The 16,755-nt window shown below is 45.2% G+C and overlaps 1 protein-coding gene across 1 annotated transcript; it reads left to right on the forward strand.

Annotated features, from left to right (window-relative positions):
* Positions 1-4,220: 4,220 nt before the first annotated feature.
* On the forward strand, positions 4,221-7,546 carry EGR1 (early growth response 1). The gene is made up of 2 exons (XM_088465396.1): positions 4,221-4,687; positions 5,230-7,546. Exons 1-2 carry the CDS (start codon positions 4,468-4,470, stop codon positions 6,507-6,509), a joined length of 1,500 nt encoding a protein of 499 aa, XP_088321522.1. The 5' UTR covers positions 4,221-4,467; the 3' UTR covers positions 6,510-7,546.
* The last annotated feature ends 9,209 nt before the right edge of the window (positions 7,547-16,755 follow it).

Raw genomic sequence — 16,755 nt, forward strand, 5'->3', positions numbered from 1 at the left:
TGGGCCTGCTTAAGTAAACCCATCCCCCCCGCCCCCCCTCTGATATTTCCATATCCCCACTTCAAAATTTCCACTTCGACCGCTGGAAGAAACCATGTTGCAAAGGAAGAGGTGCAAATAAATGCACATACTGGCTGCTTTTCTATGTAGCCCACATATGCTGGGCAGCTTTATTTTTACACTACAATTTAGATTTCAGTTTGGACACACTAATCTCTTAAATTTAAATCTCTCTGCACATCTTACATCTACACAACCTGCATTGCAACATGGTTTTACCAAGGTGCAAAGTTACATACTCTTTTTTGCTTTGTTCCCAACTCAGAATCAACCTCTCAATGTCCATTCACAGTGCTTAGCTTCTGTTTCTAGTTAACAGCTTGCCCTCTAACAGCAGCGGCTCCCGCCCTCTTACCTTAGGGGAGCTGGTGCTGTACTGGCCATGGCCATCCGGGTCCCAGCGCCTGTGCAATTAATCTGGCAAGCGCCAGGACCAGCGCATGAGCGGCAGTGGCACCGCGCATACGCATAACACCGGCTGCAGGGAACTGCATTGGTTGCAGCCCCGAAAAGCCCTGTAGGGGTGCCCAAGAGGCAGAGCAGTGGCTTCCACTGGAAGCCGCTCTCTGCTAATCGCAGCACGGACTGGCAGTCCCAGGGGGAAGATACACCTCCCCCTTGGGCTGCCTGTTCTTGCGTGACTGGCAGGTGACGCTTCCAATGGGAAGCCACCTCCAGTCACAGTGAAGCCAGTGCAGTCATGGACTGCAACTGGCTCACTGAAGTAGCGGATTTTATTGGGGGGGAGGGGGGGCTGCAGCCCCGCAGCCCCTAAGTAAATCTGCCACTGCTCTCTAAGCACAATGGTTAAAAGTGTAGTTTTAGTGTCAGCCAATCGGATACCTGTAAATGAACAAATAAATTCAAGTGAACCATATACATAAACTATATGGCTTGGTTGGTTCATACTGATTGGTTTCTAATAGCAACTCTAAAAGAAAATATTGAGAGGGGAAAACAGTCCTTTGAAAATGCATTTTGAAATCAATAGTTAATCCTTAAGCCACAGTTTGGTCATTGTGAGTTTACTTGTCAATACCTAAAGGTTGCATTAGATTATTAGATGATACTACAATTCAAGTCAATATAGACAATACAATATTTATTAGACTGACAAATATAATTTGTGGTTTCAAAACATCATATTCCCTTTTATGCTTTCATGCCTACAAGCAGAACTTAGGTTTTGTTTTGTGGGATGTGAAACAGATTCAAGGGGTTGGTAGGGCACATTTACAAGGAGCGTTCCACATACAGAGGTGGGCACTGGGTCTGATTTCCCCTGGAAGGAGACTTGCTTAGACTGAGATCAGACTATGGGCCTGATTCAGAGCCGGACACTATTTGCGCTCGCTCGTTCAGAAAAAGGGGTCGGCTATTTAAATTGAGCGCTCGCTCTTTGCGGTCTGTTGACGCCTCTATGTCTGAGCGAGCGAACGAAACATGCGCTCGCTATTTTGTAAAGACGCCCCCTGGCCGCTCGCATCATACGTCATCTCCGCTATTTATTTGATTAATCGAGTACATCGAAATACATCTGAACTGCTCGCAGTGCTTGTGGTAGGATTTTCCTACCAAGTGACGTGGTCGATGACGCTGCTTTGTTAATTATGCACACCTTTAAAACGCCCGTTTTGACCGTTTGACCGTTTGGCAAGCTTGCATTCGGATCACCACTCCCCGTTTTCAAGCACCTTCCCCTGTTACCACCCCAAACGCCTCATCCTGTCACTCAAATTAGCAGGCACTCGCTATTTAGCGAGTGCTCGATTTCCGACCGCAATAACTGGTTGGCGCATACGCATGCGCAGATGTGCGAACATCGCTCGGAGCGAACGAGCGGCTCTGAATCAGGCCCTGTGACCCTAGATATTTAGCAATTCTCATATTGCATCTTTCATGCACTCTATAGATGAAAATAAATTTCATGGCAAATCTCTTCCAATGTACAAAATAATAAAAATAAAACGAAAATAATGATGCATAAAAAAGATACAGGGTCTGATACAGAGGTGCATGAAGGAGCGTTGACATCTTTTGCCACAGCCACATCTTTATATTAATGCCGCCACCGATGAGCTTCCTACCGAGACGCCCACAGGCAGCACTAATCCGTCTCGGTGGACCTTTAGACACACCATTACTGCACCATCGGTCGCACCATCTAAGCTTGAATCAGCCCAGGTACAATTTCTCAGTATGAACATTGCGTGACGTGTCAGGGCTACTACGCCATTAGACAGAGTCATGCCCCCATGGCTGATTAACAGAGGGGGAAGCTGGGAGGCACAGAGGGGGGAGGCTGAGAGGCACAGAGGGGGGAGGCTGAGAGACACAGAGGGGGGAGGCTGAGAGACACAGAGGGGGGAGGCTGAGAGACACAGAGGGGGAGGCTGAGAGACACAGGGCAAAGCTGATTGACACAGGGAGGCTGAGAGAGACAGAGGGGGAGGCTGAGAGGCACAGAGGGCGAGGCTGAAAGGCACAGAGGGGGGAGGCTGAGAGACACAGACTTGCTGCACCTTCCAGTTGCATTTCTAAAGGAAAGCACTTATCTAAAAAAAAAAGTGGAGTTAAACCGAGCCTTACTTTATAAAAGAAAAGTTATAATGAATGAATAATGTGTTAGTAGGTTGGACTTTAATATTAAGGGGCCTATTCATCATCACTTCATTTTAACCAAAGGAAGGAAAAAAAAAACACAGTTTCACCTACAATTGTAAAAATTAAGTTATCGGGCCATTCATCACAAAGCTTACCTTCCTCCTGCAGAATGGGCCGCTGTCCCCATACACTAGTATGAGGACAGAATTCAACAAGCTCCGAAAATATAATATTTTCGGAGCTTGAGTCACCATCTCTCCCAATACCCGCTCCTTCCCCATCCTTTCGGATCTCGACGGACGTCGGGGGTTTTGTGTACATTCGTGACCTGTAGGCGCAGTGAAAAGATTCACTGCTCCGAAAAGGACAGCTGATTTTCGGATCAGCTGTCACTGCGCCAGAGCAATGCTGAATTGCTCCGGAATCCGCGGCAAGTTAGAATGTTAATTATCGGGGTCCGAACGGACCGCGATAATTAACATCATGAATAGGCCCCTATGTGTTTGCACTTTCCACAGGTATGACCAGATATATCTGCGTAACTGTTGTGATTATGGAGAAAGTGCACTTGCACACACAAAGGGAAGCACCTCAAGGCCACACTCTTTGCAGTTCGTTAACTACTATGTGGTCATCACATGCAAGGCCAAATATCTGTATCTACATATATGTATGTGTGTGTGAGTATATATATATATATATTATATATATATATATTTTTTTTATTTTTTTTTCTATTATTATTTTTTTTTTATATATTAATATAGTATTTTCCCCCACTATAGTACCAGTTCATTACAGTATTGGAGCACATGCAGATATTGATGTAAATTAGTGCTCGCCACAAAACATGTACCACTATACTTGTCCTGCTATGATCCTCCCTGTACCCGCTGCAGCTACTCCCCGTGGGTAGCATTATGCTCATAGCAGTGGAAATGATGGTAACAAGCTTGACAGCAGAGTGTTGCTGTCAGGCTGTCGCGGTGCCAGGATGCCTCTATGGCCGATCTCTGCAGGCTGCTGCTGCTGCTGCTGCTACTATCACTGCTGCTGCATGGCTCAGTCCGCGGCTCCAGCACCTCATCAGCACTTTTTTCTATGTGAAACAGAAAGGGAGAGGGAGCGAGGCCGGAATGTCCTTATAAGGATGAGGAAGGAACCCCGCCGGAACCGTGCCTTACATGGGCATCCCCTTACATGGACTGACCGGCCGGGATTTCCGGAAGGTGGTGGGGGAGGCGGGGAGGAGGTGGTGCCCGGGTACCCTGAGTGGGGGTTCCGCTGACCGGCCGCCGGGAGCCCTTGGCCGTCACCCCCCTGCCATGCCGGGCGCCGTGTGCGGGGATCTCCCCGGGACGGGGCTGCCTCCCTGCCCTCGCTGTCAGTGATTCCATAGGAGAGCACGGAGTTCCATCCCCAGTCTTCCCCCTTCCGATGCGACGTCAAGGGTCCTCCAGCTGCCTCCAAATAAGGGCTTCCTGCACTCCATATATGGCCATGTACGTCACATAAAGTGGGCGGGCACTGAGGGCTACGAACCCTTTATATAGGAGCGGATCCCAGGGAGCCGCGAGAGATTCCAGCAGGCAGGACTGGGGGAGCCGTGCGGGCAGCAGCGACTGCAGGACCGGCGACAACCCCAGCAGCAGCCAGCATCTAAGAGCACAACAAACCACACTCACAATTCCCAAAACACACAGTGTAACCCTGTCCACAGCCCCTGTGCCGGGGAGAGAGAAGCTGTCGTCCCCTAGTGTGCGTAGTGCGGAGACAGCTTTTCTAGGGATCCTCGAGGAGCTTATGGCAGCAGCCAAAGCAGAGATGCTCATCTCACCTCTGCAGATCTCTGATCCCTTCAGCTGCTTCCCACACTCACCCACCATGGATAACTATCCCAAACTGGAAGAGATAATGCTGCTCAATTCAGGGGGATCCCAGTTCTTGGGCGCTACAGTCCCCGAGGGCAGCGGATTCAACTCCCCTGGGGAGGGAGCTGAGAATTTCGATCACCTAGCAGCAGGTAAGCATCGCATCCCCCCATGTCAGTGTGCAATTACCCTCTGATCCCCCATTGTCAGTGTGTGTTTTGTCTGTGTATCTGCATCTACATATTAGTAAGGAGGCCGATTGCTAATCATGGACCAAATTAAACTTGTGCATGCGTTTATTTAAGCTGTGATGTCTCTTACAGCCATTTACACAGTGATTATTTTTATTTGACCGGTAAATTATATTAATTAGCAAAGTGTTGCACTGATTCATCCTAAACATAATGGCTGGGAAAGATCGATATGAAGCATTTGATGTTAGAGCAGGATTAGTGAATGAGCAGCTGGATATGCAGGCGGATTGTGCAGTGAATATTAAATACCGTAGCAGGGAATTCTGTTTGCGTCAGATCATGCAGCGCCTGAGATCTGTGCAAAGGGCCTCCCAGTATAATGGTGAATGTATGTCAGTGTCTGCCCTATAAATACCTCTGGCAGGTCTGAGTATAATGAGAGCAGGGATGGCCGATATACATGTGCAGTAATGTAACCCCGATGTTCCTCATTCTTACAGATGCTTTCTCGGAGATGTCCCTGAACAGTGACAAATCAGTGATTGAGACCAGCTATGCCAACCAGATCAACAGACTTCCCTCCCTGACCTACACTGGCCGCTTCTCCCTGGAGCCTGCCCCCAACAGCAGTAACACCCTGTGGCCAGAACCTCTCTTCAGCCTGGTCAGTGGACTGGTGGGGATGGCAAATTCGCCCACTGCTTCCACACCTTCATCTTCACCGTCCTCCTCCTCATCTTCCTCCCAGAGTCCTCCTCTAAGCTGCTCTGTTCAATCAAGTGACAGCAGCCCCATCTACTCTGCTGCACCAACATTTCCCAACTCCAGCACAGAGATCTTTCCTGACCAGTCACCTCAGTCTTTCCAAAATACTTCTAGTTCTTCTATCCAGTACCTGCCCCCTGCATATCCTGTCACCAAGTCAAATTTCCAGGTGCCAATGATCCCAGACTACCTGTTCCCACAGCAACAGGGAGATGTCAGCCTGGTGACTCAAGATCAGAAACCCTTCCAGTCTATGGAAACCAGAACCCACCAGCCCTCCCTTACACCTCTGTCTACCATCAAGGCCTTTGCTACACAGACTGTTTCACAAGACCTCAAGACTATCAACAACAATACTTATCAATCTCAGCTCAAGCCAAGTAGAATGAGGAAATACCCCAACCGCCCCAGCAAGACCCCTCCTCATGAGAGACCTTATGCTTGCCCTGTTGAGTCCTGTGACAGGAGGTTCTCCAGATCAGATGAACTAACAAGGCACATCCGAATTCATACTGGACAGAAGCCCTTCCAGTGCCGTATCTGCATGAGGAATTTCAGCAGAAGTGACCACTTAACAACTCATATACGCACACATACAGGGGAAAAGCCATTTGCCTGTGACATTTGTGGTAGGAAGTTTGCAAGAAGTGATGAGAGAAAGAGACACACTAAGATTCACTTAAGGCAAAAGGACAAAAAAACTGATAAAGTAACACCAGTCTCAGTTGCTTCTCCTATTTCAGCCTACTCTCCATCAGCTTCAACATCTTACCCATCTCCAGTGCCAACATCTTATTCCTCCCCTGTGTCATCATCTTATCCGTCACCAGTTCACAGTTCTTTCCCATCTCCTTCCACAGCCGTTACATACCCCTCTGTTACCGCCACCTTCCAGGCCCAAGGTATTACCAGCTTTTCATCTTCAATCGTCACTAGTTCCTTCAGTTCCCCTGTGTCCTCAGCACTTTCTGATATGTCTGTGACATATTCTCCCAGGACAATTGAGATCTGTTGAGAATTTGGTTCTGTGCAAAAAAAAAAAAAGAGGCACAAACTGAAGACTTCCAAAGCTTGGTCTCAAAGTGGGAGTTTATTGGTGACCGATTCATGAGCGAAAGAAGGGTCATTATAAACTGATAAGCTTCAAATGCCTAAGAAACTGCCATTTTAATTTCCCATTTGTTTTCAAAAGACTTGATTTGCATGAATAATTGAAATAATTTCAACATGATCCTTTTAAAGATCAACTTTTATTTGCATAAAGGGATTTTTACTATATACATAATGTATATTGTACATGTGCAAGGTTTTTGTTTACGTTTTTTATGCTTTTATTTTATTTTTTTGGTACTCTTGATGTGAATTTTTTCCCCTTTGCATATTCATGTGGTATTATTTGAAATTAATAGGGACGCCGTTTGTAAATGGTATCTAGTGATAATGCTACCATGACTTTTCAACTTATTTGAGGATCAGCACTTATGTATTCGAGCATGTGTAAGAGTAATGTTTTGTTTATCCTTTTATTTTGTTTTCTTTCTGTAAATATCATCAGATGGTACTCTCACATATGTCAAAATGTTTTGTTATCTAGTTTCCAGTAACTTGGTGCCTTTTTGTGAAGCCTTGCTGATGTCTTGACACGTGCAATTGCGTGTACTGATGCATTGCATCTAGCCTTAAGGTGAAAGGGATTTCTTAAAAGAATGTATAAATGACCTGAAAAAGGTACAGAGAGGGAACTGAAGCACAGCTTCATTAATGTAGAATGTAAGCAAAAACACAAAAGTCTATTTTTGTAATTGAAATGTAAATTTATAAATATATATTCAAGAGATGGAATGTTGTAGTTACCTACTAAGTAGGCATGGATTTTGTATGTTATAAACATGCAGTTCATTATTTTGTGGTCTTTATTTTTACTTTATATTTGTGTTTGTTTAAACAAAGTGACTGTTTGGCTTAAAACACATTGAATGCGCTTTACTGCCAATGGGATATTTGGTGTACAACATATCCTTAAGAAAAAAATAAAATACCTAAAATATTTTATTTCCTTTAGTTGATGTGTTTTATTATTATGTATGATTTGTTTTATGGAGCAACTGGGACACATATGTCTTCCAATGACAGAAGGGCTAATCTAAGAACTCAAGTATGTACCAGGGGATGTAGTCGGCATCCCAGCGGTCGGGATGTCGGCGGTCAGAATACTGGCTCCAGAATGCCAACTGCTGACATCCTGACGGTAAGTGTTAAGGGGAGGGTTAGGGTCAGGCTGCGGGAAAGGTGAGTTAGGGAAAGAGTTAGGGTGAGGACACTAACCTAATTGTGTGGGGATTCTGACTGTCGCGATGCTGCTGTCTGTATTCTGACCAACCGGCATACCGACCGCCAGGATCCCCAGCAACCTCTCATTTCAGAAGATACACAAATCCTAGGCCTTGCTTTGCATTTAGTTTGAGGTCGATCTGCATTATATGATACATATAGTCACCAGCCACTGCTTGTGGGATCTTTTATTGTTACTGTACTCCTGGTAACAGTACCTGTATGCAAGTATTTTTAAAAAGCACCAACATACAGTGTCCGCAAGTAATAAATACACTGCATTTCCAACTTATACATACCTTACTTACACGACCCATTTCACATGGTAAAACATGTTCTGCTCCCATGTTTCACACTTACATTTCTGTTTCAGTAACCTGTGCTAAATTGATTGATGGTACAAAACCTCTCTCATAATGTGCTCAGCCCAGGTTATTATTACAGTAGGCAATTCATTGGGAAACAAGAGCAGAGTATTTTGAACTGAGGAAATAGATCATGTTAAAAGGTCTGATACCACAATTCACCCCTAAGTACTTTTTTAGACTATAAGTTCACTAATCTGTCTACTGAGCGGAGCCACGTCTAATGTTTAGTCCTCCGAACACAGAACAACTCCACATTACATGTATTCTAAATGCATTATTAGTGGTATAGCAAAGAGGTTATAATTGCTCCAGGGCCCGGCTGTGAACCACTTACCATATTTGAGATCAGGGCAGCTTTGGTTTTATTTGAGGGCACTGGAACTCCCACGTCTGTGACACTATAATTCTGAATTCTTGCTCAAGAGCTCTGCTGTCAGCAACCGTGGTAGGGATCTGAATACATACACCAGGCATTAATAATTTACTGTATACAATATGCATATTTCATAAATGTCTAGTTCAATATTGCCAAAAGCGGAAAACCTAATTATTGATTGTCACTGTTGTGGGACTCCGTTTAGAAAGCTGTAACCCATATCATTTGTTAGGATTATGCATTGTGGTTACAAATATAGGGGGCATAAACTTAAAATTACCTACAGTGTGTTTACCTGATGCATTTCGACACTAGGCTAACTTCACACTTCTGCTCCCTTCAGGAGTCCACACCTGAAAAACAATCCAGATGGACATAACCCCCCCTTAACCCAGCACCCCGCAGGAATAAGGGGGGGTGCGGGGGCAGGGTGTTGAACAAGCTACCGCAAGGTCTGTGGGGGCCATTGTATGCCACTGCTGCTAATCCATGCACACATAGGGCTAACTCTGAATCCTACACACAAAGGGGCTGCAGTTGTACGAACCCGTGGTAGCCTGATTTACTACCTTATGCTAATGTGAGTATCTGATCAATTAATGCGAGGCTCATGCGCACATGGCCGTAACTAGGGGTGTGCAACTGATACGGATGCACAGCGCAGGGCTCTGTGGATGGCACCTTCACTGCTCTGGCTTCTGGCTAGCAGGGTGCCTAGAACGGCACTATGCAGCCAGTATCGCTGTGGTAGTGCCGCCTGTAGCGTCCTTTGGATGCTACAGGCAGACACCCTGTCGTATTTACAGCTGCCTGGAGCATCTTCAAGACGCATTGGGCACTGCTGTAGTTCCGGGAGCCAGCGGTCCCACCCCCTATGCGTGACAACATACGCAAAGGAGGCAGGGCCAGCACAGGGTGCTCAGAGCCCTCGTTATGGCTCTGCGTACGCATGCAAGCGTAAACCCGTGCCGCCTACTGATTTTACACCAGCCACCGCAACCATCATCACTAGTATCTGCAATTGCACCAGCACCATACTATGTGCAGGAGAATTGTCTGAAACGGGCTCCGCAAGCATGTACGCATGAGCTACGGATACCTGCCCACGCCACTCCCACAAGTCCTGCATTAGATAAATTACATTACAGACTGTAGTCCCATGTTTTTCAATAGGGATTGCAGTCTGGCCAAATTTACTAAGCTCAGAAAAGTTAAACGTTAGCCGTAGTTTATGGGCTACAATTTTGCTGGAGAGGGATCTTCGGATCCCTCTCTGGTAGCTGGACAATGCTGATATATGCAGTGGCTTCACCATGGCATTTAGGTACTGATTTCACAATGAGGACAGTGCTACGCATCCAAAAAGCGGTTGTATCAGCAAGCAAAGTGTGACAAAGAGTTCCAATATATAAAATGATGAATAGGTCCCTTAGGCAGATACAGTAAAGTGTGTGTCATAATGCAAGCCCTCAGCCAGAGAAACTCCATGATTTCAGTAAACATATGTGTATGTGGCATTCTATACAACTCTTTATTGTACAGTGGGGCATTAAAAAGGGAATTGGTATGTAATGCCGCCGGATCAAATACCGTCAGCGGCAGCCCGATGGGTCGGATTCCCGACTGCAGCAGGTAAGTACCCCCTCCCCTCTCCCTACCCTAACCCTCCCTTAGTGGTGCCTAACCCTAACCTCCCCCTGTTAGTGCCTAAACCTAACCCTAACCCTCCCCCCTCCCTGCACCCTAAACCTAACTCTCCCATGGAGTGCCTAACCCTAACCCTCCGCGGCTACACGCTAAGACACCAGGCTTACCTTTGTTCGGTAAGCCGGGTGTCGGGATTTTGTAGTGGGGCTAATGTTAGGTGTTGGGATTTCGATGCCTATCTTTAGTCCCGTGTTGGGATATGGGGGGGCGGGATAGTGCCTGCGGTATCCTGACTGCATCCCATTAAAAAGTGCTACAGAAATAATCAATGTGTGAAAGTTTGCCAGGAACAGTTAGGGCAGGCTATTCAGTATATTGTAACATAAGGGCGAATACACACAGACATTGAAAATTGGCATCTGTGAACCTTTTATTTTTTCTTGTTTTTAAGATAATTAGAAACATGGTTACAAAGCCTGCCTCGGGATAGGGTACTAGGATTACAACTATACTTAATAAGCGCTCTTAGAAAAATATTGTACTGGACTTCAACTCTCGTGAACATTTGAGGCATTGGTGAAACTGACACAAAATGAATGCCATGTACAGAACCCTTGACTTACATTATGTTTTGGAATAACAATGTTAAAGATAGTCTACCAGGATTTAACAACACGTATTTAACAGATGATATCAAGCTCTAAAGGTGCCCATCAACTAGCAGACATGAAAACGACTGCATGATTACGACATTGTAATCGTGCAGTCGTTTGTCAGTCTGTGATGAGCCTGCACTGAACGAGCAGTTGTTCAGTACAGGCTCATCAATCATCTGTAAACATGCTCAACCTGACGTTATCGTCAGGTTGACCAGCATGTCTGCACGATAATAGATGTCTAAACGACCAGACATTTTTGCAAATGATTTATGAATGATTGAACGATCGTTATCGTTCAATTGCTCAACTTAATCGTCTAGTGGATGGGCACCTTAAGACTAATGAGCAGGGCCGTAGCTAGGGCATACTTGCCGACAATCAGCTCCAGCCTTCCGGGAGGGAGCTGATTGTCGGCTAATAGCAGGGGGCGGGGCCGGCCATTGGGGGCGGAGGCGGCCATTAGGTGTCACACTGGGGGTGGGACCGGGGGCGGGGCCGCACGATCGCGTCATTGTGACTCCGCCCCCTCTTCACAATGCCGTTATTTTCAGCATTGTGAAGCAGGGGGCGGGGCCATGATGACGCGATTCTGCGCGAATCGAGTCACCGGGCCCCACCGCTGGGGGGTTTCCGTTTTTTTCAGGGGGGAGGTCGGGAGGGTCGCAAGCTTCCGGGAGGCTTGCCTGTCTTTCCGGGGGGCCGGGAGCGGCACCCGAAAATCGGGAGGCTCCCGGCCAAATCGGGAGGGTAGGCAAGCCTGAGCTAGGGTAGTGCGGCCGGTGCCATCGCACAGGGCACCATAGGTCAGGGGGCGCTATTTGGGCCTGTTAAATTTCTGTTTGTTATCATTCTTGCTTGTAGCTTCCTCTTATTTCATCCCCAGCATCTCTTGGCCTCTCCTATCTCTTCCCTGGCCCTTCCCCATGAAGCCATGGCCCTTTTTTTCGGTGCATTATGTCCCTTTGAAAAATGAGGGGGCGCCAATGCTCTTTCTGGCACAGGGCACTAGAAAATCTAGTTACGGCTCTGCTAATGAGACAATCAATCAATCAATCAATCAATCAATCAATCAATGTGCCTGCTATCATTTACACAACCAGCAGCAACTTCTACTAACTCACATTTGCAAAGTGTTTCCTTCACATGTTAATGACTCATCTGGAATAAACAGAGTTATACGTATTAGCTTGATGGGTTCTGAAGATTTTGTATTTTTAAGCATTTTTAAGACATCTGTTATTTTCATTAGCAATGACTAATTTGTGTTGATTCTACAACATGACTGGTGGATCCTTGTGTCGTGTTCCAGCAAAACCTGATAATGTAAATGACATACATACTTCATTTTCTATATTTTACTTTGGGATCCTTAACTTAATTATGGACAATATTGTATTTACAGTATATTATAATTACAACTTCACTTACTGCTCATCTTTGTATGCCTTAGCATACAGGTCCTAGTAATTTATATAGTGTTGTAAGAAATTTCACATTATTACTATTGATCTTATTGGTTATCTTTACGTGCAAAGGCATTATTCTGTGCTGTACATAGGGCCTGATTTAGCAGCATACGCAACTGGAACCTACATACGCAGATCGGCTGAATGTTCAGCACTGCGAATGCACCGCACTGCGATTACACATGCTCATAGGAATCCATCGCAGAGTGGGTGACAGGCCATTAGCGTTTAAGGGTGATGGCGGGGGGAGTGGTTGGATAAACGCAGGCGTGTCTGTCTGTTTGAATGCAGTAGCATGGGCGAGCATAAATTAGCCACTGCGATTGCCAACGCAGCTCGAGTACTCACTGCATGCGGTGAGACTTGCAGTTTCTGCGACTGGTCAGACCTGCTGTAATTGTGCATGATGGGCCGATATGCCTGGATGGTACTGATGTATACGCAGGATCGTGTGGTATTATGGATGTGAGAAAGCAGTAGTGGGCGTCTCTATGCTGGCTGAGCTGTGGCAGGCATTAGCATATTTTCGCAGCTGCATTGCGTGCGATTTCGCAGCTGCAATCACAATTGTGATCCATACTGAATCAGGCCCATAGTTGGTAGATCAAAGAAAAACATTATATACAAATAACCAATTACAATCTAAAACTGATGGAAACAATAATACAAAATATGTGACTGCACATTATTGGAGGATGGTGCATGAGAGCAATTGAGACCGGTTCCTGTGAAGCCCCAGAATTAGACAATGGCTGTCAGGAGCTGATACTCTATAAGCAGCAGCTGAAGCAATACGATGGGATAAAGTGCATGCAACATTATGGTAATATATCTGAACATAAGACAAGAGATGTACTAGGTGAGATAGTAGAATGTGTTAAGGATTTCTTAATATGGTCCAATCAAAAGGATGAAATAATCCAGAAGGAATATTGATGAGAATAATGGGTTAATATGTGCCTTAAGGGCACATGGTGACAATGGGCCTGATTTAGAGATGATGCTAATTTCACCACAGCTGCAAATCTGTACGTAGTGGCTGTGCGAATATACAGTATGCAAATGTCACTTCCACCTGGATTTATATGGAGATGCCAACTGGCAGCTTCGCAAATCCCAGCGACTGTGTACAAACTACAAAGACATAGCATCGGTCACAGATTAGTCAATGACCAAACTTCTGAGTAACCCTACAGAGAGAATGGTCGTGGGAATGGAGATGTCAGAGCCATTGTTACTGCATACGGAATTGCAGTCACAGGCAGAAACACGCCCTGAAAATGGTTTCCACACACCTGGTTTAAGTCGCCACCCCACTTCCCCATTGCCGCCCACAAATGGTCCCTGCCTATCAATCACTTTGCAAACATAACATAACAGGTGCACAAATAGTAGTATAGATGCAGCCTGGAGAATTAGGGTATTGCTGGTCACTGTAGTGCGCCAGGCGTCAGAGTGGTAAAAATACCAGTGTATGGTAGCACTATGCCCCTTTAATGTAGTGGTGGTGCTATAGGGCCTCATTCAGAGTTGTATGCTAATCCCGCTGCTGCGTATATGTACACAGATTCTATGTGAAGATATGCAAATTTCGCAGCCGCAGGGCAATGTATTGAGACACCCACCTGCGGTGTTGTAAATCCAAACATCTGCATTGTGTGACCAGTGCCATACACTGGACCAGAGTGTATAAGGTGTTAAATGTGTTGTGCAGTGGTGGTTAGTCCATACATGGTACAGCTTAACCAGGTCTTAGGTTTATTGAACCAGGTAGAACAACTAGTACCATAAAACACAAGGATATAACAGGTGCACAAATAGTAGTATAGATGCAGCCTGGAGAATTAGGGTATTGCTGGTCACTGTAGTGCGCCAGGCGTCAGAGTGGTAAAAATACCAGTGTATGGTAGCACTATGCCCCTTTAATGTAGTGGTGGTGCTATAGGGCCTCATTCAGAGTAGTATGCTAATCCCGCTGCTGCGTATATGTACACAGATTCTATGTGAAGATATGCAAATTTCGCAGCCGCAGGGCAATGTATTGAGACACCCACCTGCGGTGTTGCAAATCCAAACATCTGCATAAAACGCTGCAACCATCTGAGTACAAAAACACAGCCTCAGTCACAGATCGCAGGATGGATACACCTCCAAAATGGTTGTGACATTCTGCATTCGCCCCGTTATCTCCCCCAAGCGCTGCTTGTCAATCACACTGCGAGTAAATTGTGGGTGCGTGTGACTATGGTAATGTACCTTGAAGCTGAATTGCGTAAACCTTGGCAATGCGTACAACAAATGTGAGAGTTTAGCATTAATCCCTCACACTATTACATTGATTGAGTTTTATCTTCAAAATGGGAAAACATCTGGATGGAAGTTTAAATTGTGAGAGTTTTTTGAGTCTGAAAAACATGCGAGTTTGCAGGTTCTCAGACTCTATTACATTGGCCGAGTTTAAAAAGTGTGAGAGCTTACTGCTAAACTGTCACATTTTCTAATCTCTCACCAATTACATTTGGCCCTATGGGTGAGCTATCTTGAGAGCTATTTACTAGATGGAATGGAATGGAATGGATTATCCACCGGGTCCAAGCTCCGGAATGTTTTTCATTCCAGGACTTGGTACATATAAAAATGTGGCCAAAAACTCCGACAACGGCACTTTCAGAATTTTGGCCACATTGCTTAAACATTCCTGCCTATAATATATATAAACGTTTTTACATTTCTTACATATACTTCTGGATTGAAAATTGATATATCGAAGATCAAGGTGTAGATACACTAAAGTTTCTAAAAATGAGTGGAGGCATTGCCCATAGCAGCCAATCAGATTCTAGCTATCATTTCTCCATTACTTGCTGGAAAATGATTGATATCCCTCTCCACTTTATCTGTCTGTAAGGTTTGATACATCTCCCCCAAAATCTGATTAGTTGCTATGGGCAACAGTACCCCTTGTCTGTTTTAGAAGCTTTAGATGTTAGCTGCCCCCAGATGTTTTCAAGATGTGCACTGTATGTAATAGTTTTCTGATTTTTGAACATATATAATCTCTATCTAACAGTATATTGTATGTATGTCCCTGCATTATATATTATTTCCTGTACTGTACTTTTGTAACTGGTAAACCTCTGTGTATCCAGTTGTGCTATATAATCTTATAAAGTATTAATTCCAGTGAATCACTGTTTCCACTAATAAATGAATTGATCTCCCTACCATAACATGTTTCACTTTCTACCCTATTACAACCATCAGTGACTCCATAAAAAACAGGTTCTCAAACTCGGTCCTCAAAACCCCACACAGTCCATGTTTTCCAGATCTCCTTACAGAATCACAAATTAAATAATTAGCTCCACCTGTGGATTTTTTAAAATGTGTCAGTGAGTAATTAACCCACCTGTGCTCCTGCTGGGTGACCTGGAAAACGTGAACTGGTTGGGGTCCTGAGGACCTAGTTTGAGAACAACTGCCATAAACTATTTATATTTTAGCTTTTAGATACACTAATATCAATAGGGCAGCCAGCATGTGAAGTACTTTTACAGCTTGCTAAATGTTAATACATTTCCCAAATGGGGTTTACACATGGCTGCACTTCAATGCAGCATATACAGCGCCTGATTCAGCAAGGAACATAGTTGCGTATACGCACGCAATTGGTCGATTAATTTGCAGTGCGCATGCATATGCATCGCAGTGCGCGTTCGTAAGCCAGACGCTGTGGTCAGAACTGCATACGCAGAGGCTACACAGACGAACGACAGATTGATTGACAGGAAGTGCCGTTTGTTGGGTGGTGACAATGTGGTGGCCGTACGAACACAGGAGTGCCAATGCGTTTCAACGCCGTAGCTTGGACGTGCATAGATTATCCACTGCGATACCAGGCGCCTCCTGAGTACTCATAGCGTGTGCAGAAGTTAGCAATTCCTGAGTGAGGTCTGGGCTTCCTTAACTCTGCGTCTGGGTTCGATGTTACTCAATGTTACCGATTGTTTCGCTATGTTGGGCAAGTGTACAGATGTAAGGGGAAGTGGGCGTCCTTATGTTAAGCTGCGTCCGCAAGGCAAATGCAAATATTTAGATAGCACTGCTGATATTAGCAATGCAGTTGCGTGCGTATAAGCAGAATAGCAATCCATTCTGAATCGGGCCCACAGTATGCTGTGCATGTCCCTTTTCTGCTTAGTGTACAAGCACTCGTAACCGGTCTCTAATGAGGATTGGAATTTTTGTATTTAATACAAAGACCAAGGGCCGGATTGTATTATCTGCAAAAAAACTCGAATTGGCAAAAAATTTTTGAAGGTGCGAACTTTTCGCACAAAAGGCATATCGTACAATCCTATTGGCGAAGTTTTCACACGTGCGAATTCTCCATAGACAAAAAAGTTTTCACCAT

The sequence above is a fragment of the Taudactylus pleione genome, unplaced genomic scaffold (genome assembly GCF_031769625.1).
Source record: "Taudactylus pleione unplaced genomic scaffold, aTauple2 ptg001990l, whole genome shotgun sequence".
In the NCBI taxonomy this organism is placed as follows: Eukaryota; Metazoa; Chordata; class Amphibia; order Anura; family Myobatrachidae; genus Taudactylus; species Taudactylus pleione.

What these genes read in the sequence shown, in the direction of transcription:
- EGR1 (XM_088465396.1), top strand. Translation starts at nt 4,468, where the DNA reads ATGGCAGCAGCCAAAGCAGAGATGCTCATCTCACCTCTGCAGATCTCT. An exon ending in TTTCGATCACCTAGCAGCAG is followed by an intron (nt 4,688 to 5,229) that starts GTAAGCATCGCA and finishes TCATTCTTACAG; the next exon opens with ATGCTTTCTCGGAGATGTCC.